The sequence below is a fragment of the Gopherus flavomarginatus genome, chromosome 7, assembly GCF_025201925.1.
Source record: "Gopherus flavomarginatus isolate rGopFla2 chromosome 7, rGopFla2.mat.asm, whole genome shotgun sequence".
In the NCBI taxonomy this organism is placed as follows: domain Eukaryota; kingdom Metazoa; phylum Chordata; order Testudines; family Testudinidae; genus Gopherus; species Gopherus flavomarginatus.
The window spans coordinates 34714087-34738196 of NC_066623.1; the positions used below are offsets into that span (position 1 = coordinate 34714087).

Sequence of the window (24110 nt, forward strand, 5' to 3'; positions counted from 1 at the left end):
GCTTATTCATTCAGGAAACTGGCTTAAACGATACAAGCCAAAGAAACTATCTCCATTAGGGAGGCATTGCAAGTATAGGTATACCAGCAACCCCTTTTAAATGTAGGCAAGGCCTAAATATCTGCAAAGATTAGAGCAGGGGTTCTCAGACTGGGGGGTCAGGACCCCTCAGGGGGTCACGAGCTGTCTACCTGCACCCGAAACCCCGCTTGCCTCCAGCGTTTATAATGGTGTTAAATATATAAAAAAGTGTTTTAATTTGTTAGGGAGGTCGCACTCAGAGGCTTGCTATGTGAAAGGGGTTGCCAATAAAGAAGTTTTGAGACCCACTGGATTAGAGAGACAGACAGGATTCACTCTGACTGGATGTGGGAGAGGAAAGACTCAATATCTGAACACCCAGGGAAGATTTTAAATGCTCCAAACAACTTCTTAAATGAGACTGAAGAAAACACAGGGCATTTCTTGAGTAGTCAAATACATTCCTCCTTCATGCAATTCAGAGTTGACTAGTCTTCCCATTCTTTCTTATGTGCATGCATAAAAGGAAAACACCAAAGGATGATCTGATAGATTTTGGTACAGCCAGAGAATTTAAAAATAGAATCTGATCCTAAACCATAGTCCCTGACAAATGTGCATGGCACCTTTTGGATACTTGACCAATATTTATGTGCCCGTGTGTGTTTTTAAATAAATGTTGTGATCGTATCCTGGATTATTTATTGGCTTATTCAGTGGCAGTGGGAACCTTTCATAATCTACATGCACAAGAGGAAAGAGCGAGACATTATTACCCGAGTTACTTGTTCTTTCATGGAAGGAAAACATGCCTTTTTCATGTTCCATTGGTTTTTCTCTTTGAATGCTATTACTTCTGTCCTTTGGAAAAGAATGCTTCAATTACTAGTACGCCAGTGACCTTTCACCTCAATTACATGTAATGCAAAATTCACTCCCATATCTAGTGTACAGACTCATTTTCTTGGAATGTAGTTGGCCATAAATTTAGATTAATTCAAATAAAACATGGCTTTTCACTCTGATTTTTTTCCCCCTTTGAGTCTTTAGTGAACTTCAGTGCTGGGGAAGGGAGGGAGAAGGGAAATATTTAACTACGATGCTAAGGTGTTTGGCTCAATGTGGCTTAGAGTGGAAGACTTTGTATTCTGTAAGTTGCTGTTATAAAAACTTATTACTGCTTTAAAAGATTTTTAAGCTCATGTACAGCAAAAATGTTTCAAGAACCAAATGTATGTCCTTTAAAACATCTTGAAATTACAAATGAAAAACCCAAAAGTGAGAGCTTTATGGCCTTTGAATAAATGATTGAGACACTGAAAATTCAGATTTATAATTTGACTTCTGTGCTTATACACTGCTATTGTGTGAAAGATAATAAGTAAATGTGTCCACATCTTGGGAAAGGAAAGTAGCTGGAATTTAATAGGCCCTCACACTTGGCAGTAAAAACTAGTTTGGCTCTTACCACTAATCTAAAAGAATAAATGTTACCTCTTTTTGAAGTTTTAAGAGGAAATAGTCTGTGATTATTTGAATGTAGAGTGAGGTTAAGAAAATGAAACTTGTCACTCCAGCCTGTTGCCACTTAACAATCCAAAACCAGTGCCTATGTAACCACTACATCCTGCTGTTAGTTTATCAGCTTTCCTAAGCATTAGGAATCGATGCAATATGGTGGATGATGTCCAGGTCTAGTGTCAGTATCATAAGTCAGGGCAATTGCACCTGTATTTTTCCCTCGTGGTCCTACAGAGGCACCCACTTCTAAGTTTCCAGCTCTTCAGCAAGTCACCTGTTTTTGTGGGGAGATGCATCTCTCTCCTTTTTGACAGGAGTATTTCGAGGCTGCACAGATCCCTGACTACGCTGTGAATTCCCCAGCAAAGCTGGACTGCCTAAAGCAGGCCTGCTTTATATCCTCTGAGGAGAGAAGCGAACAGTGTAACTGGTACAGTTATCACACAGCTCTAAGCAAGCACATTTTATTCTTAAGATAAAAGCATTATAGAGAAAACAAGAGGTTTTTTGTTTTTGTTTTAAATTACACACGTGCTAACAAGTTTACTAGAGAAGCTCCAGCAAGGGGTTTTCTGTGGATACAAGTTCATGACTGTCTTGGCTCAGAACAAGCATTCCTATGAATTAGAGACTCGCTCCAACTGATTTTTGCATCTTTGCTCTGCAGAGACTGTGAATGGGTAATCGGCCAGATAAAGGGTGGTTTCAGAAGTGGGTAGTTAGTGTTCTCCTCAACTTTCCTGGAAACTCACTCACCTGCCTGACCCATTATTTTAAGTCTTTTGAAACTCAGTGCTTCCCAGTGTTGACATTACTGCTCTCTTCCTCAAGTTAAATACAACCCTTCAATAATACAATACATACTTGCATTTTTAATACAGTGAATTCATAAGGTGCTTACTATTAATTCAGTAAGATTTGTTCGGGAAATTGCCATATCTGTCAGTCAGCATCGAAAACAATTATCTGCTCTTATGTCAAGTAATAAATATCTTAGCTTGTAATTTTAGAAAGCAGGATTATGAATGGCTGCATAACATCAGTCTTTCTGCAACTATTCTAAAGGTAGCCACATTTTTATTAATTGCATGTGTGGGAAGTAATGTTGCTTACCTGAGGTGTTAAGCAAAGATCCTGTTCCTGTGCCTCTCTTCAGGGGAAAGTATGTAGATACTGAGTATCAGAAATGTCTTTTACTATTGATTACGTTTTCCTTGCAGGAATTGAAAGATGTGGGTCATCGTGATCAGATGGCTGCAGCTAGAGGAATTCTGCAGAAGAACATTCCTATACTTTACACTGCTTCCCAGGCCTGTCTGCAGCACCCAGATGTAGCAGCTTACAAAGCCAACAGGGACTTGATTTACAAACAACTGCAGCAGGCGGTCACAGGCATCTCAAACGCAGCTCAAGCTACAGCGTCTGATGATGCTGCCCAACAGCAGGGTGGAGGGGGAGAGCTGGCTTATGCACTTAACAATTTTGATGTAAGTATTGAACCTCTTTTGAAAAACTATAGCTTAAATCTGCTTGTAAATCAGTTAAAGGCAAGAAAAGTTCATGGGAGTAACTTTGACAACCATGAAATTGTATTTTGAGGGAGGATAATCTGTTAGCAATATATAGAGACTACTGTACTTTAATACTATCTGAAAGATCACTTCGTATTGAAGGCCTCCTATTTTTGTGATCATCAAAACCATTACGTTGATATTAATAAAATTAGAATTTATGTTGACTGTAAAATACACACAAGACCCACACTGATTCTGACTGGAGACTTGTAAATTGCCAAATTCAGAGCAAGCTAGCCTTGTGCAAACAAAATAAAGAGACTTAATCACAATATCTTCTAGTCATTATTTAGAAATTTAGTATAGCTTTAATGATTTAATACAGTATAGCATGACAGTAAATATTCTCTACTATCTAATACATTATTGTAGTATATTAATAGCATGGGCTCTCAATACAATGCCACAAGCATTCTGCTGAAAAATCTAAGTATCGCGACCTTTGAGAATTGTTCAGTTTGGAGATTATTCAGGGAGGAGGGGTGTATGCCACAAATGCTCTGAGAGACTAGTTAAAAACTACTGTTCCAAAAGTCCAAGTGATAGGACTCATGATGTGCTATTTGGTTGCATTGAGATGAAATTTTACTGGAAACTCATTAAGTAGTTTTACTGGTTCTTGTTTTTGTATTACTAGATCACCTCAATCACATACTTTATTGCATGCTTATTGGAGAGATTATTTGGGCTACAAGATTAGCTTTAAAACTATTACTGATGGTAGCCTTGGTCTTGGTTTCTGTAGCTACAATAATCTTTGAATAATAAAGAAGTTTTTAGTTATACACTTCATAAAAACCTAAGTTAGGAAACATTTTAATACAGCTGTCTTTAAGTCTCGCTCACTTCCCACTATTCAGCTAGCCTGCCTCACTTTGGGAACTGTTACTCTCCCTTTTTGGCCCTGCCTCTTTTTCCTTTAACCCACTCTCCTCTCTGAACACTTGTTCTCCTACCCCTCCAAAAAAAGGGAAACAAAATAATCTAAAACAAATGCATATATAAATATGCAATAGACATGTGGCAGCCAGCTTGCTCACTTAGCTTGTATATTAAATCTCTTAATCTCTAGGCTTTACCTACACTAGGGAATTTTTACAGAAAACTCCACCTGTAGCTGGGTCAGCTGAACCAATGTCTGCAACATTTAGAAGTCCTAATATAGACTTCGGGCTCTAGCAGCTGCTTTTGGTACCATATTGATTATAGTTGTTCTGAGTAAGTTTAATTGACAGTACCTGAAAATGGCTTGCCAGAGTCAGCCATCTACACTAAGGTTCCCAATGTTGCTAATATTTGTGCATCTGAACCAGGGTTAGCAATGGTTAAAGAGGCTTCAGAGAAATTTCCAGACAGATGTTTTAGGTTGTATCCTCTTCTGGACTCTGTCTTCCGTTCTACACTTAACCAAATGGAATCCTCAATCTTGACTGGCTCTTCTGAGTACTAACATGAAATTTTATGATTAAGCTTTTAATATGGAATGCTTTTATATAATAAGAATAGGTTTGGGGGAGATGGTAATGGTAGAACTGTGCTGTAGTTCAGCCTTGGCTTTGCCGATTTAGCTCAAATCGTTTAGTGTGATGTTTCTACTAGGACCAAGTACCTAACTTACTTTGTTCTACTAACTTAAATAGACGTGGCTCAAGTGTTACATGGTTGGGCTTTCTGGCCCTCAGACTTCAGCTAGGGGAGTGGTCCCCAACCTTTTTTGTCTGGCAGGCGCAAGACAACGAGCCACGGAGGACCGTGGCTGCGGACGAGCATCTGCCAAAATTCCACCAACAAGCAGCAACATCCATAGGCGTTGCCACCGAAATGCTGCTGACAAGCAGCGTCATCCAGAGGCGTTACCACCGAAATACCACCGAAAATTGGCGGCATTTCAGCGGCGACACCTCTGGATGATGCAGCTTGTTGGTGGCATTTCGGCGAATGCTCATCCACCAGCCAGTACACGGGCACACTTAGACGCCCCGGCGGGCGCCATGGTGCCCAGGAGAACCATATTGGGGGACCCCTGAGCTGGGGAGTCTTCTCTTGCAGTATAGTCAGTGTGAATAGCTGTGATGAGGCCTTTGCATCCCTTCATTTCCAACTAGAAGAAGGGGGAGAAAGAGAAAAGGCGTTCATTTATACCAGTGGTTTTCAAACTTTTGTACCGGTGTCCCCTTTCACATAGGAAACCTCTGAGGGTGACCCTCCTAATAAAATTAAAAAGACTTTTTAATATATTTAATACCATTATAAATGCAGGAGGCAAACCAGAGCTTGGGGTGGTAGCGGACAGCTCGCAACCCACCTCCTGACCCTCAGTTTGAGAACCCCTGATTTATACAGACCTTCCTCTCCCCAGGTAATTTCCTGCTAACAGCCAAGTAGTAGAGAGTTGTTTGTTGTTGTATAGACTGTGCTTCTGGCTTACTGTGGTATTAGAACTATGATATAATTTTAAATAAGAATCAACATTCTAGATATCTTTTGGTAAACTATATCTGGCTCCAGTGCCCTACTGGATGAGTAGCATGTCAATAGCTTGTATTGATGGTTCAGATTTACAGTAACCAACACTATAAATGTGTAGGAAGAATGCTGTAGTGTGCCCTAAAGAGACCCTACACGCTTCAGAATTCTTATCAGTAGCTGTGGTATCTTTGTAGAGGGAAAAACTGGCTGCTACATAAAGTGAGTGCTCCTGGAGCTTAGTCTATGTTATGAACTGACTATCTGAATGTCAGTTCAGAAGTTTCAGCACTCTTTCTAAAGCAGCTAAAATGGCACTCCACCCCCGCCTCACCACCCCCCCCCCCCCAATTTCATAAGTATCTGCAGTTTAGTTGAACAAGTCACACAGTTTCAGAATGGAATGAATTTCTGTGATGGCACTGACACCTTCCCTCCCCCCCAAAAAAAATTAAAAGTAGATCAGCTGGTGCAGCCTTAACTCTCTCTCAGTATGAGCTGTGCTGCAGTAAGAATTAATATAAACCAGTGATTTGCTTGAAGATATTGGCTTCTGTGATGTTTAAATCTTACTGTAAATATTTCACATCAAAACTTTTGCTTTTGAGAACAGCTTACCTTGTCTGTCCCAATTTATCCAGTCCCTTCCCCTCCCCCTCTATGTAATCATGCAGAGTATCACCATAGTTAATCTACACTAGATAGACTTCCAAAATCATCTTGTTTATTATGGGAGTAATTGAATTTGACAGCTGAAATAATTCAGTCTTGTACAGATTGAAACAGTTACCTAGAGTTCAGTAGCATGAACCTGATTTATCCTGGCGTCTTTAAATTTGAAATTCCTGTAACATGCTTTCTTGTGGCCAAATTTTGTTTAGCTGTCAACATACAATGCTAGTAATTTCTTGCAGTAACGTAATCCATTGTGGAAGCCTCTCAAAATTTACTATACTACCTAGGAAAGTTTGTTCTCATCTATCACAAGCACACTTTTTTTTTGGTTGTGTTTCAGGACAGAGTGGATTTGCTGTAACTATTCCAAGACTGGCTCATTTTGATGGAAAAAATGGTAACAAGTGATGTCAGTTACTGATTACTATAAACTTTCCTTTTACTAGAAACAAATTATTGTGGATCCTTTGAGCTTCAGTGAGGAACGTTTTAGGCCTTCCCTGGAAGAGCGCCTGGAGAGCATCATTAGTGGAGCAGCCCTAATGGCTGATTCATCTTGCACACGTGATGACCGACGGGAACGCATAGTTGCAGAGTGTAATGCAGTGCGACAGGCCTTGCAGGATCTACTTTCAGAGTACATGGGGAATGTAAGTATTCTAGACATCCTAATTTTAAGGTGGTTGTTTTAATTTCTGTATATGAGGACTTCAAAACTAGCAATGAAACTGTATTCCTAGATCTTAAAAAGCATTTTATTTACATGAAGGGAATTATAATACTGAAAATGAAAACAGTGGGACTTTTCTTTCTTTTCTGACTCTTCCAAGAAACTGCTTATCACCACAAAATCCTAATTCCAGAAATTCTTTGTTACAAATTTAAACCAATAACTGGTTAAGAACTCACTCAAACATTAAAGAAGAATTAGAATGTAATACATAATTAGAACTTTTGATAATTTGGGGATGATAGCAGGAAGGTGTTTGTCAATATCTTTTCAATTAACCTTGTATCTCTCAATGCATAATTATTTTTAACCAAATATCTGCATTTCAGGATTGATTGTGAGTTACTTTCACTCAACTTGCTCAATGATGATGCTTTAATTTTAATTTCACACAGAAGAATTGCAGTATTTTTCTGGCTCAAAAAAAAAAGCCATTGTTAGCATTGGATTCAGAGCAGTTTGCCCTCAAGGAGTTGAAGTTTAGACTGTCTAAAATGGTTAAAGTATCTGCTATTGGTTTTTTCTCTGTAAAGAACTTGGATATGCTTATTTCAGTCACATCACTCTGAAGATTTAGATGAGCCTATGTATTTTGGGGACGATGGCTCTTACAGTTTTTTTTCTACTGTCTAACTTTTCTGTACTTAAACCAAACTAGGTAGGAATAGAGGGTAGCCTTTTGCTGTGCTGAAAGTTGAATAATGAAATGACTCCATGTTCTGTAATATTAAGCCCTGGACCTATTAACAAAATGTTCTGGAGAAGGTACTGGACTTGAGATGGCAACTTGCAGATGGCAGAACTTATTTAAATAAATGAGAACAAGTGAACTTCTTGAGGGACTGTTAAGTACCCTACAAAACTAGATAAAGGGACTTATATGGTGGCAGATGAAATTAATTATTAACGACAAAGACAAGGGAGTACGCATTTCTGAGTTAAAAATTCAGTAACTAGAACCACTGTATTGAGGTGGGAAGTGGTGTTCATTTCTAACCGACTTGTCTAAAGGCTGAAGTAGAAGGAATCCATGGACAGATGACAAAAGTGATTAATGGCATGGAAACACCTCCAAGTGTTTGTGGAAAAACAAAGATGGATTAGGACTGTTTTTAGTTTAGAGAAGATTTTCAAAATAAGTAAGGGTAATGGAGAAGGTAAATCAGGGTAAATGCTGTCTTACAATATAGAACAAGGACTGTCAAACAAAACCGATAGGCAACAAACATTAAAAGGGAATACGTTTTACAATGTACATTTAAACTGTGAAACTCATTGCTACGAAACATTAAATGCTTGACAGAATTAAAAAATAAAGTATTTATATGGAAAATGAAAATATCCCAGTTACAGTAGCTCTAACTTTTAAAAAAGGGATATAAACCCTTGTATTGCAGGTCAGAAGCAAACCACTAACTTACGACACTTAGGGGGAAAAAATTCACCCTGTGGGCAAGATATATTACAGGGTGTTGTACACCTTCATGTGAATCATCTAGCGTGGCAGTTAGATTCGAGAATGTATGCCTACCAGTTGATAGCTAAAACTGTAGCAAAAGGTAAATGTCCTGATTTTTTTGATGGGGGAAGGATGAGGATGTTGAAACTTGGTCAGCTGCTATCAGACTTTATAGCTATGGATTTTTCTGCCAAGATGTGTATCGTATTTGTTTAGCTATGTACTGTTAACCTGTGTGGTATGCTAGTTAAAGGTATACCTTCTGAGCTGGGAAGAATATATTCTTATTTATCTTTATTTTTAACACTTTGTGAAATTAGTGATGCATAATGAATTTTTTTTTTAATCTCTGCCATACTGTGATTATAGGCAGCCTATCTTGGAAAAATAAGATTAAGAAGCTCAGTGAAATCAAAAAGCAGTCAATAAGTTGTAAATATTTGGGACATAGTTTAAAAATATATATCACAGCTAGAAAAATCTTAAATGTTTAAGTCAAAGAATGAATCATAGACAATTTTCAATGGCGAAAAAGGAACAAAGCACTGCCACAGAATCCAGCTTTCTCCAGTTGATGTAGACTTGTTTTCCCACAATTTTTTTTTTTTTTTAAATAGGAGACGAAGTTGGCATAAGAGCATGATTCAGTCTTTCCTTCAATTTCACAGTACTAATTGTGCAGCATAAATCTTATTTGAGTGATAGAAGCAAAGGTATTGAAAAGTGCCAAGTTTTGAAATGGAAGACTGAGGTAGGATCATACTGAAAATGTGTGTTTGGGGATAGAAATGTCCTAAAGTGGACACATTTCCAGTCTTAGAGACTTTATTTCTAAAGAATTCTATAGTTTCTGGGATGCCTTTCAGATGTTGTAGGCATGCTAGAGCTGCTTCTAAATAGTGTGTACTCTGACTTAAATTTTAGTATTTTGAGGACAATGGATAAGCAGATTAATTCTCTGATCCCTTGGGTTCCACCCCTAAGTGCTCTGTAAAAGGTTGTGGGCATAAAGCTTACTGTGATGTGGTATGACATTTTCCATTTGATTCCACTAGAAGTGCAGAGTTTTAAGCAGCAAAAGGTGCATTCACCAGACTTGTCTGAGGCTTCTCCAGTGTCCTTGGCACCTTAGCATCATCATTAAGGTTCCCAGCTTGGTCCTAAAGCAGGGATGGGCAAAGTACAGCCTGCGGACCGGATCCGGGCCACCAGGCATTTTAATCCGGCCCTTGAACTCCCACTGGGGAGCGGGTTCTGGGGTTTGGTCCCTCTAGTGCCCCAGTCGGAGAGCAGGTTTGGGGGCCACTCCTCCATGTGGCTTCTGGAAGCAGCAGCATGGCCCTGTTCCAGTGCTCTGGCAGGGGCCACTTCATGTGGCTCCTGGAAGCAATTGCACGCCTCCCTTCCCTGGCTCTTATGCGTAAGTGCAGCCAGGGGCCTCTGCTTTGCATGCTGCCCCTGCCCCAAGCGCTGCCCCTGCAGCTCCCATTGGCTGGGAACCGCAGCTGACGGGAGCTGCAGGGGCAGTGCCTGCAAATGGGGCAGCATGCAGAACTGCCTTGCCTTGCCTTGCCTCCACATAAGAGCTGGAGGAGGGACATGCTGCTGCTTCCGGGAGCCGCTTGAGGTAAGCAGCTTGCCAGAGCCTTGCCGGAGCCTGTACCCCTGAGCTTCTCCCCTTGCCCCAGCCCTGATCCTCCTCCCACCCTCCAAACCCTTCGATCCCAGCCCAGAGCATCCTCTTGCACCCCAAATCCCTCACCTGCCCCCCCACCCCAGAGCCTGCACCCCAGTTGGAGCCTGAGCACCTTCCCACACCCCAACCCCGTGCCCCAGTCCTGATTCCCTCTGAACCCCTCAGTCCCAGCCCGGAGCACTGTCCTACTCGCCAAACTCCTCAGGCACCGTGAACTTTTCTGTGCAGCCCCCCTCCCCCCCCAAGCTGGCACCCCCAACCCCAATTTTGTGAGTTTTCATGGCCCACCGTACAACTTCTGTTCCCAGATGTGGCTCTCAGGCCAAAAAATTTGCCCACCCCTATCCTCATGGCATGAAATGTGACTGTTGCACTGAACTGAGGAGGGAAACTTGCCTCCTGTGGCTGATTTCAGAACTGTGGCCTCTTCACTTAGTTCCATTTATATTTCCTCTCCCTCTTTATCCCTGAGAGCACCTGTCCTTTATCAGCACTGACTGACATGTTTTCTAAGCTGTCAAGATCTTCTATAAGCTTGGTTTCTCCACTTCATTGCAATCCAGTAGCCACTGCTTTATAACCTCAATGCCAGCTGTGGTGGGGGATAATAGTTCATTAGTTTATATAACAGATTTACAGATAAGTGCCTGATGTAAAATCATCCATCAGGCTGCTTGTTTCACACTTGCAGTTTAGAATGTACTCTTTGGTGGTGAAGTCTGCAGAGCCTGGTTAGGGATAATGTGGACTTTAAAGAAGTACACAGAAGACATAGGTTGGCATTTTTCTTTGATATACATGCTGTTTGCTCAGAAGTTCTCTAAGGCTAAGGCCTTTTGTTTTTGAGGCATTTTCTTCCAAGTTTTAACTATTATTTTTAAGAGGGATTGCAACACACGCTGTTGTCAGTCCAATTTTTATGATTCGGTAAATAATTAGAGCCCTGCAAATCTGCAGATACCTGATTTATATCCACGGAGCATGTTTGCAGATTGCAGGTTAGATGATGGGTACAGATTTTATATCCATGCAGGGCTTTACAAGTAACTCTTCTTTTTAATCTTCAAGGCTGGAATTTGTGATACTGATATCTTTCTTTATGGGAGTCCTCTCTCACCTTCTATAGTGAAGTAGTTTTCCCCGTTGAAATTTTCCTTTTAATTAGCTAAAAGTTTTTGGTAATAGTGTTGAGTGGAAGAGCAAGAAGAGAGGGCTAAAAACCCTGCTATTGCAGTAAGAGGACCGAAAGCTTTAGTCCTGACTGACTGGGGAGGAGCATAACAGCCCAGGTGGTTTTTGGATGCGAGAAACTGAAGTCGAGTTTCTCGGAAAACCATTGACAACCACAACTCCATATATAACATACAACTCTCTCAAGATTTAAATAAGTTTCTTAACAGCTAACCATGGCAGATCATTCAAATACTCCAAGTATTTGAATCCTGGAAGGATTTTATTAAAGGCTAAAGTGTTTGTATGTAGTTTGGCTGTCCAACAGCCACTTATAGTCGTATCAATGTGCTAGATATTGTTCTTTCCTCTACCTCCAAGAACCCACTTGAATGATGCTTAAGTGAATGTCAAGTTTAATCTTATCATACTAAGCAAGATGCAGAACACACATTTAAGTACCAAAAAAAGCACTTATTCATGATTGTCAAAATTAATACATAGGTGTCTAGAGACAAAAAATAAGTAAGTTGAGGCCCTGCAGTGGGTCCTAACCAGACACTATAGGATAGAGCCATCCTGAACCAACTGTGATTGTAACATGGACTGGACTCCAGTAACAAACTGTGGGGGAAAACACCCACAATACCAGAGACCGAGAGAATTCTTGCCTATACCTTCCTAATACTTCAGTATCACCTGAATTTTATCCAGATTGATCTTCAGACAGGTAGCTCTCATCCATATCTCCGTGTCTCTTACCTTTGGCCAGGCATGCACTAGCATTAGCTGGAAAAAGTAAAATAGGCATATGAAACTGGGTATTGTTATACCAAAAGTACCCTCGCTTTTGCCTCCTCACTGACTTTCCTAATGGACCGAAAAGGGCCAGATGGGATTTTGTGCTGCTACTCCACACCACCACCACATAGGCCTTGACTAAATGCAGAAATTGCACTCAAGTTAAGGGGAGCGGGGTGTGGGGTTTGCATCAGTTTAAGTAACTCGGTAACTGCTTTGTGTGTGGACGTTCTTGCCATAGACTTAAACATGGCTGACATCCATTTAGCTTGCTCTGTTATTTAGGATAAATTTTGGGGATTATGCTTTGTGATTGGAGGTTACCAAAAATATAACTGAGTTTATTAAAAAAAAAAAAAAAAAAAAAGCACTAGACAAGTCCATGGAGGACAGGTCCATCACTGGCTATTAGCCAAGATGGTCAGGGTTGTGACATCGTGCTTGGGGCAATCCTAAACCTCTGACTGCAAGAAACTGAGAGGGAAAGATGGGCGGATCACTCCAACTGCCCTGTTCTAGCACTGGCCACTGTCAGACAGGATACTGGCCTAGTAGACCATTGTTCTGATTCAGTATGACATTTCTTATGTTGGAAAATAGGCCACGGGACGTTAGATGAAAACCTTATGTTAAGCACAGAGGCTTTCACTCTATATGATGAGTCTTCTCTTTTCTGACTATACTGAACAATGCACTGATTTTTTGCTTTACTGTGTTACTTAATTACTTTGTTACTGAACTAGAAAACTAGGGTAGGATGTAAAGCTTTAAAGCATACATTAAGACTTTTTCAAAATGTTTAATGTAAGTACTCTGAGGGGTGGGGAGGATTTGGGTCCCGTCCCACCCCCCCTCCCAGGACCCTCATTCCGAGGAGGTGCTGGCGGGATGATTTCATAGGAGTTATCAGTTCAGTAACAGGCACAGAGTATATCCCATGGAACATGTATATATTTTGATGCTGGTGCAAGCCACTAATTAAATTTTTGACACAACAGTTTGTTGCCTCTTAAACTTAGAGATAGTGAACATATAGGAAGCTATTTACCATAATCACTGATCAAGCCTCATTCCTGTTAGTTGAGGAAAGACTGTTTAATCTACTGCAGCTAGACACTCAGTACAGTAGTGCCCACCATGTGAGGAAATCTGAAAACTTGAGGATGGATTCAGCCAGAGTGTGTGTGCCATTCGATCCTTGAGCTGTGTGAGGGAGATGGTAGTGTGGGATGTCTTCACAAGAGTTTGGAAGCATGTCTCTTTAACACATGGAGCCCTGAGGAAATTGACAAGCTAGAATGTACACAAATGTATTAGAGCTTTGTGCAGTTTGTTCGGGTGTTGAAGCTTTTCAGATCTCCACTTCCAACTGTCCCCTCTCCTTGCCCCCCACAAGTGGTTCAGGTGCTGACAAATAGCACTGCTGTGTGATATAGAAGGTTCACTACCAGTGTGTATAGTGCTGTCCAGCCTGACTGTTCCTTTAGATTATTTGTGGCATGTGGAGGCTGTAAATTATTACAGTTTATTGCAGCCAAATCTTTGACCATGCAGGTGTATCAGTACCTGAAAGTCTTGGAACACATTCCATCAGATCCAAAGCAGTCTCTTCAGTGTATATCAGAAATTATTGTATTGCAGAGAAACAGTTAGTGCAGGCATATGGAAGGCAAGTCAAAATTAATTCTCCATATTTTAAGCCCAATTTAGGAATGCACTTCAGCAATCACTCTAGATCTTGGATCCCCTTCCTTTGGAAATTATTACAGCATATTCTTGAAAGAATGGGAATCAAGGCTGATGGTACATGAGTGAGAGAGAAGTTACTTAACAGTAGCTGTGATTGTTAGCCTTACTTGTTAGTATAGAACCATGCTGATTAAATTGAAATAGCTGGGGTCTCAGGGTTACTGCTCCTAGTAACCTCACTTGGAACGGTTGTACAATGAGGGAATGCCTGTGGCCACAAAGATCATGGCATTAAGGAGATCAGACTTAAATGCTAAGAGTTGTCTACATGTCCAGGAGAGGAGATCTGCTGCCAAATTGCTCAGTCCCTCTTCTTTCACAAACTGCTTCAATCCCCCTCGATTCCTCCCCCCCATTCAGCTATGAGGAAGAGATTTTATTATCTGAAGTTTTTACAGTCTTTTGGAAAAACGCAGTATAGTAGTTTTGTGAGGCTTTTCTCAAAATACGAAATGCAAACAAAATACGAAATGCAAACAAAATTGGCATGGATCATAACTTCATACTAGTTGAGCAAGCTTTAAGGGTCTGGGGAGAAAGACCTCTCTGAAGTAACAGGCTCAGTGCGGGTCTCTGATAATGAAGTGACAAATGCCCCAGCTTCCTGAGTAATTAACTTGGTTTTTGTCAAAGCTGTAAATTGTTTTTACAAAAAAAACAAAACAAATTATATTTGGTTTTTTCTTCAAAATTTTCTATTCTGTGAATTAATCTTTTGGGAAAAAAATTTTGTTCATACAAAATTCTAAATCCTCAATCCTCTTAAATATACCTGTCAAATAGAATTGCACTTATTAATGAAGCCGTCAACAGTGCTACTTGAGTGGTCTTTCAAAGGCAAAATGGAGCATGGATGGAATAAAACGTACTTTTCACAGTGACTACTGATCTGTAGATAAATAGGATTTTAGCCTCCAGCATGCTCATGCTCTCATCCTGGAAAAGTATTACACACACAACTTGACTTTTTAATTTCTCTCTTGGATGGAAAAACACATACATTAAATCTAAACCATAACTCGCCTTCTTCCTTTTACCCCTTCAAAGATAGACTATGGATTTAATGTGTCTTCTCGCAAACTGGTGACTAGATGATTTGGGCAGGGGGGCCGTGGGAGGGGAAGAGTTCAGGTACTCTTTGCATTTCTTTATAGTTGTGAGGAGGTTTAGTGCTAGTAAGCAAGTGATACACTCCTATTGCAGCTGGGCATGAGGGGGAAATAAAGCAGAGTTTTAACTTGGACAAGATCATGCAGTCAGTGAAAGAGTCCAGAGTAGAACCCTGATCCAGAAGTCCTGATTCAGTGCCATGTCTGACCATTAGACATGTTCTTATTATACTTTTTTTTATTTTTTAATTTTTTTAGACTGAATGTTCATATGTAGCTTGTTTCCATGATGCTGATATGTCATGAATATTCTGGGTTCACTTCAAAGTGTGGTATTGTGCCCCAGGCCTCCAAGCCTACTCTGATCCCATCTCCTCGCCTAACTCACACAGTGCCAGTAGGGAATAATAAGCATTTCTGGCTACTTCTGGTAGTGGCTGGATTTGAACAAAGAAACAGGCTATTTAAGGGGGAATATTGATTGGGAGGGGAATCATGGACACTTTCCTTTCATGGCCTGAAGACAGGGTGAAGGGTGGAGCATCTTTGGGAGAGTAGCCAAATGGAACACAGGCTCCTGTCCCCACTCTGTTCTTTGTGGGGAGGGAAATTAATAATAATCCCTTCAGTAGCCACCTCCAAAAGGGTTTGGATCAGGGCAGAATTCTTTGCCTGTTGGTGATAGAGGGGTGCAAAGTGTTAGTGTGCACGTGCTTCCTTGTATACTTGGAACCATAGTCCATGCTAGGGTGGCCTCTCGTTCGTCAAGTTTAACTGTGGTCACGCCTGTTTATGAATATTAAAAGCATTAGTTGTCCTGTTTAAACAGGTAGTGACTGGAAGGAATATAGAAGGGAGGACTTGGAGTAAGAAAAGGAGCTTGGCCGGGGAGAAGTAGACAACAGGGGCAAGAGAGGAAGAGCAGAGAAAACAGCATACCTATAACCACAGGTAGTTCTTTGTTACACCAGAAAATAACTGAATGTGTTAACTTTGTGCTCTAACCTAGTTAAATGGCTTGAGTGATAGCTTAGCTCAGTGTACCTCCATCCTTTGCATTTCTAATGTGCCAAACAGCAATAGTGTCTAGGCTCATGGAAATACAATGGGCATTTTATAGTTCGCATTTCAGAAAGGTGCTTGCGTGGTGGTTTTTTGTGGTGGTGGTCTTTATTGGGTTCAGTTAAATGGAGAACATTTTGCTAAGATTCTAGAATGTCTAATTCAAGGCTATTTTAAAACGTTTACTATCTTCTGACTTTTAAAAAAAACATGCATTACTGAAAGATCAAGAACACTCACTGAATTGACACTCGTGGTAGAACACACAAACCCCCAAAACTACTACTTACTACAGAGTGTCTGTAATTCCAATTAGGGATGAGGTCCTATTGTGCTAATGCCATGCAGATACATACAGAGACGTGTTCCCTGCCTGGAAGTTATATTTCCTCAAATGCTGATATTGCACAGGTCCCGTTTCTTAGTCAGCAGACTGAGTCAAACTGTTTTCCAATATGTCCCTCTAAACTAATGGTCTCTATCCTTTTTATGCCCAAGATCACTTTTTGAATTTAAGGGCAACCTAGGATCTATCCCGCCCCTTTCTGAGGCCTCACCCTGCTCACTCCATTTCCCCCCCCCCCCCAGTCCATTGGTCGCTCTCCTCACCATCACTCACTTTCACTGGGCAGGGGTTTGGGAGGGGGTGTGGGCTTTGGGCTGGGGCTGAGGAGTTAACAGTGTGGGAGGGGCTCCAGGCTGAGCCTGGGGCAGGGGGTTGGGATACAGGAGGGGGTGAGGGGTGCAAGCTCTGTGAAGGAGTTTAGATGCAGGAGTCAAGTATCAGAAGGGTAGCCGTGTTAGTCTGGATCTGTAAAAAGCAACAGTCCTGTGGCACCTTATAGACTAACAGACGTATTGGAGCATAAGCTTTCGTGGGTGAATACCCACTTTGTCTGATCATGACTTTTCATATGACCTATTACATGGCATGTTTTGTGTGAAATGTATCAATTATATGACGGGGTTCCAGGTGCTGCTTTGAGGTACAGAGTGCCACAGTATGTAAAGCTCCTAGGGAGTACAAATCGAGGCCATCTAAGCACACAGCAGTCACCTGGCATTGAGGGCATGCTAAATAAGGCACCAAGGCCAATGAAAGTAATTGTCCAGCTACCTAACATGAACAGACTGGATCATTTATTATAGTTGGCACAGTGCAACTCCTTGAATAACAAAGCCTACTGAAGGCAAGACTCCCATTTCTATTAGCTAGCTCTTCCTAATAACTGGGCTTCCCTCCCGAGGAGGTAAAAGGATGCCATGACATCATCTTAGAAGAAAGGTCACAATTATGGGATCGTTTCCCTCTGCTCCAGCTTGATGTTCTCTCTCTCTCAGATTTTTTCTCCTTAACAGTTCAGAGGCTGTCAGACTAGGAGTAGGACAGTTTTATTGTGTACCTGAAAGTCTCATCTATGTACCTCTGGGTATGCCTATGCTGAAAATGCTACAGCGGCACAGCTGCAGTGGCACTGCTTCAGTGTAGTCACTACCTAAGTCAACAGGCAGGGTTGTACCATCAGCATGGGTAATCCATCTCCCTCAGAGCAGTTAGTCAGGTCAACAGGAGAATTCTTCTGTTGGCCTAGCACTGTCTTCACTAGGGATTAGATCAGCATAACTACATCTCTCAAGTGAGAGAATTTTTCACATCCCTGAAAGACATAGCTATGCCGATATAAGTTTCCTACGGTAGACCAGCTCTAGATCTCTTAGCTCCTCCAGTTCAGGTACTCTGGCTTCAAGAGTCTGCACTGTGTCTGAGGGCCATGAGCTGCTTGCACCATATGCACACATACGTCACCTGCCCACAAGGCAGGTAATCATACATGCTGCATTCAGTACAATCAACTGGATAGCCTCCATGTTGTTGCTGGACTTCTGCTTTTTGACTCTTGCAGGTTTTTTTGTGGAGCTGGTGTGGTTACTGGCCTACGTTTATAGTATGTTTAAGTGTAATTCCTTCACAAAACTCCTGTTTGATGAATGTGTCTTTTTTTAAAAAAACAACCTCATACTAACATGTAAACATCCCTATTTTCCCTCCTTTAATGGAATTAGAGCTCCAATCCTGCCAGGTGCCAAGCATCTCCTATAAAAAGGTACTGAATATCCTCAACTTCCATCAAAACCAAACACTCAGCACCCCACATGGTCAGGTTCTAAATCTAAATCGCATGTCCAATAGTAAACAAGAATCTATCAGAACCATAATTGATCAGTGGCAGAACCACATTTAAGAAGCCATTCAGCAATGACTCTGAACAATGCTGTAAACAGGATTAGTTGCATAATTTACTCTTGAAAAAAGTTGCTCATGAACTCTACTCAGGGTAGTCCCATTTATTGAATACTACCACATATTTGAACATGGCTACAGAGTCAAGACCACATCACTCAAGTTTCAGATTAACTTCCATTTCATTTTAGTGGCGTGAAGGTCAGACTAACTATAAGAACTAGCTAACTATAACCTATAAAGGCCACTGTCCAGTCTGCCTCAGCTGCCTTTTAGCTGCAAACTCATTTGGCGAAGGAATTATTGACTAGCAAATCATACAGCACCAAATAATAAAGTAGGGTAGAGTGACTTACAAGGTATCCTATGAAAGATTCCCCTATTTCAGAAATGTAACTGTTTGAGTATGCAATCATATTACAGTAACATAGGTTTTTCTACTTTTAAAGAATAAAAGTTTGCTGGGTCACTAGTGAGATGCACAATTCCATGGTCTTGTCACAAAACACAGATTTAGCACAACTTGTGCTAGGTAGTTCTGTGCCCCACCAGCTGATCACCATCCCAATGCTTTAAGGCATATAATGCATGTCAAATTTATTCACTTAAATCTAACCCACCCGCAATCTGAGATTATAATTCTTCATTGCAACATTTGAGAAACATTTGAGCTGAAACAAACCATGTCAATGGAAGTAAAAGAGCTGGAAATTATTATGAGCAAATAAAAACAGAGAATTTAAAAGTTAAGTTGCAAGTTTGAACAGACAGGGACCATTTAAAAACTTTCAAGTTTCACTCAACACAATTACTGTGGTACTGCCAGTATTTATTTGCATTTCCCTGTACTAACAATAGAAAATACCAACTCAATCACCCAGGTTATGATACTGCAAGGAGTTACATAAGGCAGTTGGCTTTTTATTATTATTAATTAAACCACAACTATAGGTATGCAAAGCCTGATAGCCGGTCAGAACTATCACATACCAAAACAAGCCACTGTTAAGAGTTAAAACATTAACATATTTACATTTTTCTACATTTCCCCTTTGAGTAATATACTTGCACCATTTTCCGCAGAAAGACTCCTGTTATGCGGTCAGAACTTAATGCTCTGAAGCTACTGAAGAGATGAATATGTCGTCCCCCCCCCCCCCCCCCGAAAAAACAAACAAACAAGAGTTTTGGACCAGAAGTCATGCAAGTGAGCCCTACTAAGGGAGCTAAACATTTCTTTTCCCTGTCTAATGGATACATTGTTTTCTCATAGGTACCATGTCCAATGGAGTTAAGCATGTTCACTATAGATTAAAACAGCAGGAAGACAGAATATTGTTGGTTGTTCTCTTTTGGAAGAAAGACTGAGGCAATTACAATTTGTCACTAGATTTGTCAGATGGGCTCTTAAATCATTTAAACATTTTCTCATTCTCTAAACTGCTTCAGCAGCAAAGCTTAATTGATAGTCCTAGAGACACTGCGCATCATGATGAGAGATATTTAGTCAGCTTCAAAGCCTTTTGGTCTGAATAAGAGCTAGAATGCTGTGTGTTAGAATTCTTTGGGTTTCTTGCTGATTTTAAGTATAATCTTCTCATTTTAGAGTAAAACATGGGTATTTCAGGAAAATGTGCGCACTGCATTAAGATTTTCATGCGGCTTTTCACAATCAGAGGGCACAGAACATAGTTTCACTTTAACGAAGTGCAGGGAAAAACAAGTGCCTTCCAGAGCCTCAGATTGGACTCTGCACTTTGAGAATTGGCCCACCACAGTGAAGCAAAATGAAATCTAGCTCAAGATAGCCTATTAGTACAGCGTTCAGAACAGTGTGTGTTAAACTAACCTGAAATCAGCTCTGTTAATCATCCAAGGAACACAGGCATCCAGTAATTAACTTGTGCATCACGCAGAAGTCAGATGTCCTGCCTCAAGCCAGCTGAAAGTGAAAGTGGAAGGGGACAAACGCAGGCAGACAAGCCAGAAAAATTCCGTACCTTAAATCCTTGCATCTTCAGTCTTCTGGAGTTACTTACAGGACTTCTTCACTAATAATGCAGAATCTAACGTCTGATTGTATCCATAGGAATAGTACCTCAACTACAAAATAGTCAACCCATTTGCTATATCCACTGATAATTTCCCCCCACACACCTTTTTTTTTAGTCCTACAATAGACATGACAATAGAATTGAAAGTGTAGTAGTACAGCCATTTATACCAAGTATTAAAAAGTAGGGTGAACATTCCTGCTTACACTCCATGAAGCCCAGTTATTGCTGGACCCTCCGTTCAATGTCTTAGGCATTAGGAGACTCAAGGACCTAAAATTGGGGAGCTGCAGAGGCAAGAGCAAGAAGAGATTGAAACTGACAGCAAAAATTCAAAGTAACATTTACCTTTGTTTCCCCAGTGTGGAAAACGTGGGGCATTATTGCACTATTTTCATGAATGTTATGCAAGACTCAGTTTACCCACTGTGATAGACCCAAATTAATGGGGTACAGGAGTCTGGTAGAGGGCAAATATACTGGTCACTAGATCAGTTTTCTGTCCCCTGAGTGACCAGAGCAGGGGCTGCACTAGAGTAATCAGGAACCTGCTAGAACCAATTAAGGCAGACAGGCTGAGATCACCTGCAGCCAATCAAGGCAGGCTAATTGGAGCACCTGGGTTTAAAAAGGAGCTCACTCCAGTCAGGCGAGGGGGAGCCAGAGGAGAGGAAGTGTGTGTGAGGAGCTGGGAGCAAAAGGTGCAAGGAGCTGAGAGTGAGAGGGTGTGTTGCTGGAGGATTGAGGAGGACAAGTGTTATCAGACACCAGAAGGAAGGTCCTGTCGTGAGGATAAAGAAGGTGTTTGGAGGAGGCCATGGGGAAGTAGCCCAGCGAGTTGTAGCTGTCATGCAGCTGTTACAGGAGGCACTATAGACAGCTGCAATCCACAGGGCCCTGGGCTGGAACCCGGAGTAGAGGATGGGCCCGGGTTCCCCCTAAACCACCCCACTCCTGATCAGACACAGGAGAAGTTGACCCAGACTGTGGAGAAGATCACTGAGGTGAACAAATCTGCCAATAAGCGCAGGACCCACCAAGGTAGAGGAGGAACTTTGTCACATCACCTGCTTTTGTAATGTGTGCTAACTCCGGCATAGAGCTCTTCACCAATGTGACCAGGAAGAGAAAATGATTGCATTGACTCAGTTGCCCAATACTTCACCAACCATAGAGGTGATAAAGCCCAGCTGGCACCCCCTCTTCGGAAAAGGATCCTCCCAATCAATCCTTAAGGTGGGACAGCTGAAGCAAAAAGGGCTTGGTTCTGTTAACTACAAGCTCTGACGAACTGGAAGAGGCCTCTGGTAGAGATGCTCTGGAGAGTGAGATAGGAGCAGCAGACATGCAGGTTCTCTCCAACTCAAGGAGGAAGGCAGCCTGGGCTAAGCAGAGCCTGCCTACTGAAGCTAGGTAAGAGTCCTATATATAGTCCTGTTTTGCTATTTTAACTCTTCCTTGACCACTGTGTTCCTGTTAACAATTAAATTAAAAAAAAACAAAGACTGAATTATGTCACTGAATATGCTTTCTGGTTACAAAGCTCCTGAGAGAGAGACTACTCCTCCAGGGAGCCAAACTAATCTGGCTCTGCTTAACGGGCCATGGTGCAAAATGGGGTGCTGAGACCTAAGAGACCAGTCTGAAGCTATCAGTCACGAGAATCCCTCTTGAATGAAGTTGGAGGCTCAGTGCCTATCACTAGGAGGTTACACTCACACAAAATTGCAGAAAGGTACAAGCCATAGCATGCACCATGATGATCCATGACATCCAGCATTCTACTTGACCACATCTTCATGAAATACAAAATTTTCCAATGTGTAAGTGTTAACTTGGATCCACTGTTTTATCATGTCAGATGGTTTGTGAAATACAGATCAGTGCTTTTACTGCACAGAAACCTGAAAAATGCTTAGCATTTGATCAAGCCTAAAATAAGCTTACCTAGTGGAAAAAACTTTAAATATTGTTTTTGTTTAGTAAATTCTTTCCGCACATTGTGTAAGTGTTACAGATATACATAATGTCAACTCAAATTACTGTTTTCAGTGCATCCAACGAAGTGAGTATTCACCCACAATAGCTCATGCTCCAATACGTCTGTTAGTCTATAAGGTGCCACAGGACTCTTTGCCGCTATTTTCAATAATGCACATAATGACAGGAACTCAGGTGTGTACCATATAGACGAAAAGATTCAGAATACGCAAGGCAATATTTTTCCTGGTTGCGTATGAAAACAGAGCACCTAATCAGCAGCAAAAGGTTGCGTATGAAAACAGAGCACCTAATCAGCAGCAAAAACAGTTTGTCTTGACATTCAGGTTTTAGTGTGTGTGCCACACGAGTCAATTCCCAGGATATATAACCTGAACAAATGGCTACACATCACATAATATTTGAACTTCAGTCTGAAGTTGAGTGTTTTTTGTTTTTTTTTTTAAAGTGTTACACTTTTTTTAGAAGTACGTAAAACAATGTAGTTTGGTTGAAGTGCTCGGGAAATCTCAGCTCAGTTTACTAAGGCTTGTGTATGTTCTCTCTACATTGAGGGTGGGGTAGACTGGGTAATAAACTTACATTGATCAGGCTTCTGACCTGGGAAGACTGTACAGTTCTGGGGTGCAAGGCCGGGGAGCTGGAGGGAATTGGCTGGAACCTTTCCGTTGTTGGTTCATGGGTGGCTGGGAGAAGCATTCATGTAACTCAGTTGGGTATGTCCCTGCCTGTGGATGTCTGTGTAAATGCAGTACAGGCGAGTCTCCTCTTACGCTGGGATTATGTTCCGTAGTCAGCGCGCAAAGCGAAAAACTCGTATAGTCAAAATTACATTGACTGTAATGGCGGGCGGAATCGCCCGCACTACAGGAACAGTATTTAAATTGTTGTTGTTCTCTCTTTTTTGCCGACTGCGCAAAGCTGAATTTGCGCATGTTAAATGTGCATAAGATGAGACTCGCCTGTACCTACCAGAGGTTTGTAGCTTGACAACAGCATCACAGTGTGAGAGAAAGCCCAGGTTGGTGGAACAGAGGGCTCAGCTGTCCCACAGTTCATACTGCACCCCAGGAAAACCCATCACACACACACTTCCTCATCTCAGAAACTCTCTTCTGTTTTTATATGTGGGCGAACTTTCATGAGTCTCGTTGCAGGATAGTGCATGCCACATGGATTCCTTTAGTATTTTGAAGTTTGTGTGCTCTTTCCCTCCATCATCCTTTTTGTGATGGAAAATTTGCCTTGAGAGAAAGGAGAGCGCTTATGAAGACTCAGTGGATTGTGCCTTGGCTCTTTTGGGACAAGAGGGGAGAGGTAACATAATTGGTGGAAATTCAAAAACATGACTACAGTTTATTGTGTTGGTCAAGTTCTCTGTCTCATGCCGAAGCAGGGTTGGTCTTTGACGTCTCCCCAGTTGTAGAGATCAATAAACAGGGCAAAGAAAATAAAAAGTTAGTACAGAAATCATTGCAATGAAGCAAGAGAGCTGTCCTTACTTGCCCCAGGGCAGTGAGATGTTCTGGATTAATGGCCCGCAACACTTATTTTAAAATGCAACCATTCTGCTTCCTGTTGGACCTCTTAACTTACTTAGACTAAAAGGATAAGGTGGTGGACGGGAGGCTGCTTCAACAGCAATTTAAAAAATAAAATAAAGTTTATGGGATGTGATACTATATACCAACAGACAAATTTTAGCAAACTTTATTCAGTAGATATAAATTTGGGCGGGGAGGGGGAATTAAGATGAGAATTCCTTCACTGAATTGGGAGA

At 41.3% G+C, this 24110-nt stretch overlaps 1 protein-coding gene across 4 annotated transcripts in view; it reads left to right on the forward strand.

Moving 5' to 3' along the window:
- Positions 1-24110, forward strand: part of CTNNA1 (catenin alpha 1) — a 214242-nt gene that overhangs the window by 67624 nt on the left and 122508 nt on the right. For all 4 annotated transcript variants that reach the window (XM_050962581.1, XM_050962580.1, XM_050962583.1 and 1 more), the window contains 2 exons: positions 2763-3029; positions 6704-6907. In XM_050962581.1, coding sequence (XP_050818538.1) covers positions 2763-3029; positions 6704-6907 — 471 coding nt within the window. The remainder of the gene's footprint in view (positions 1-2762; positions 3030-6703; positions 6908-24110) is intronic.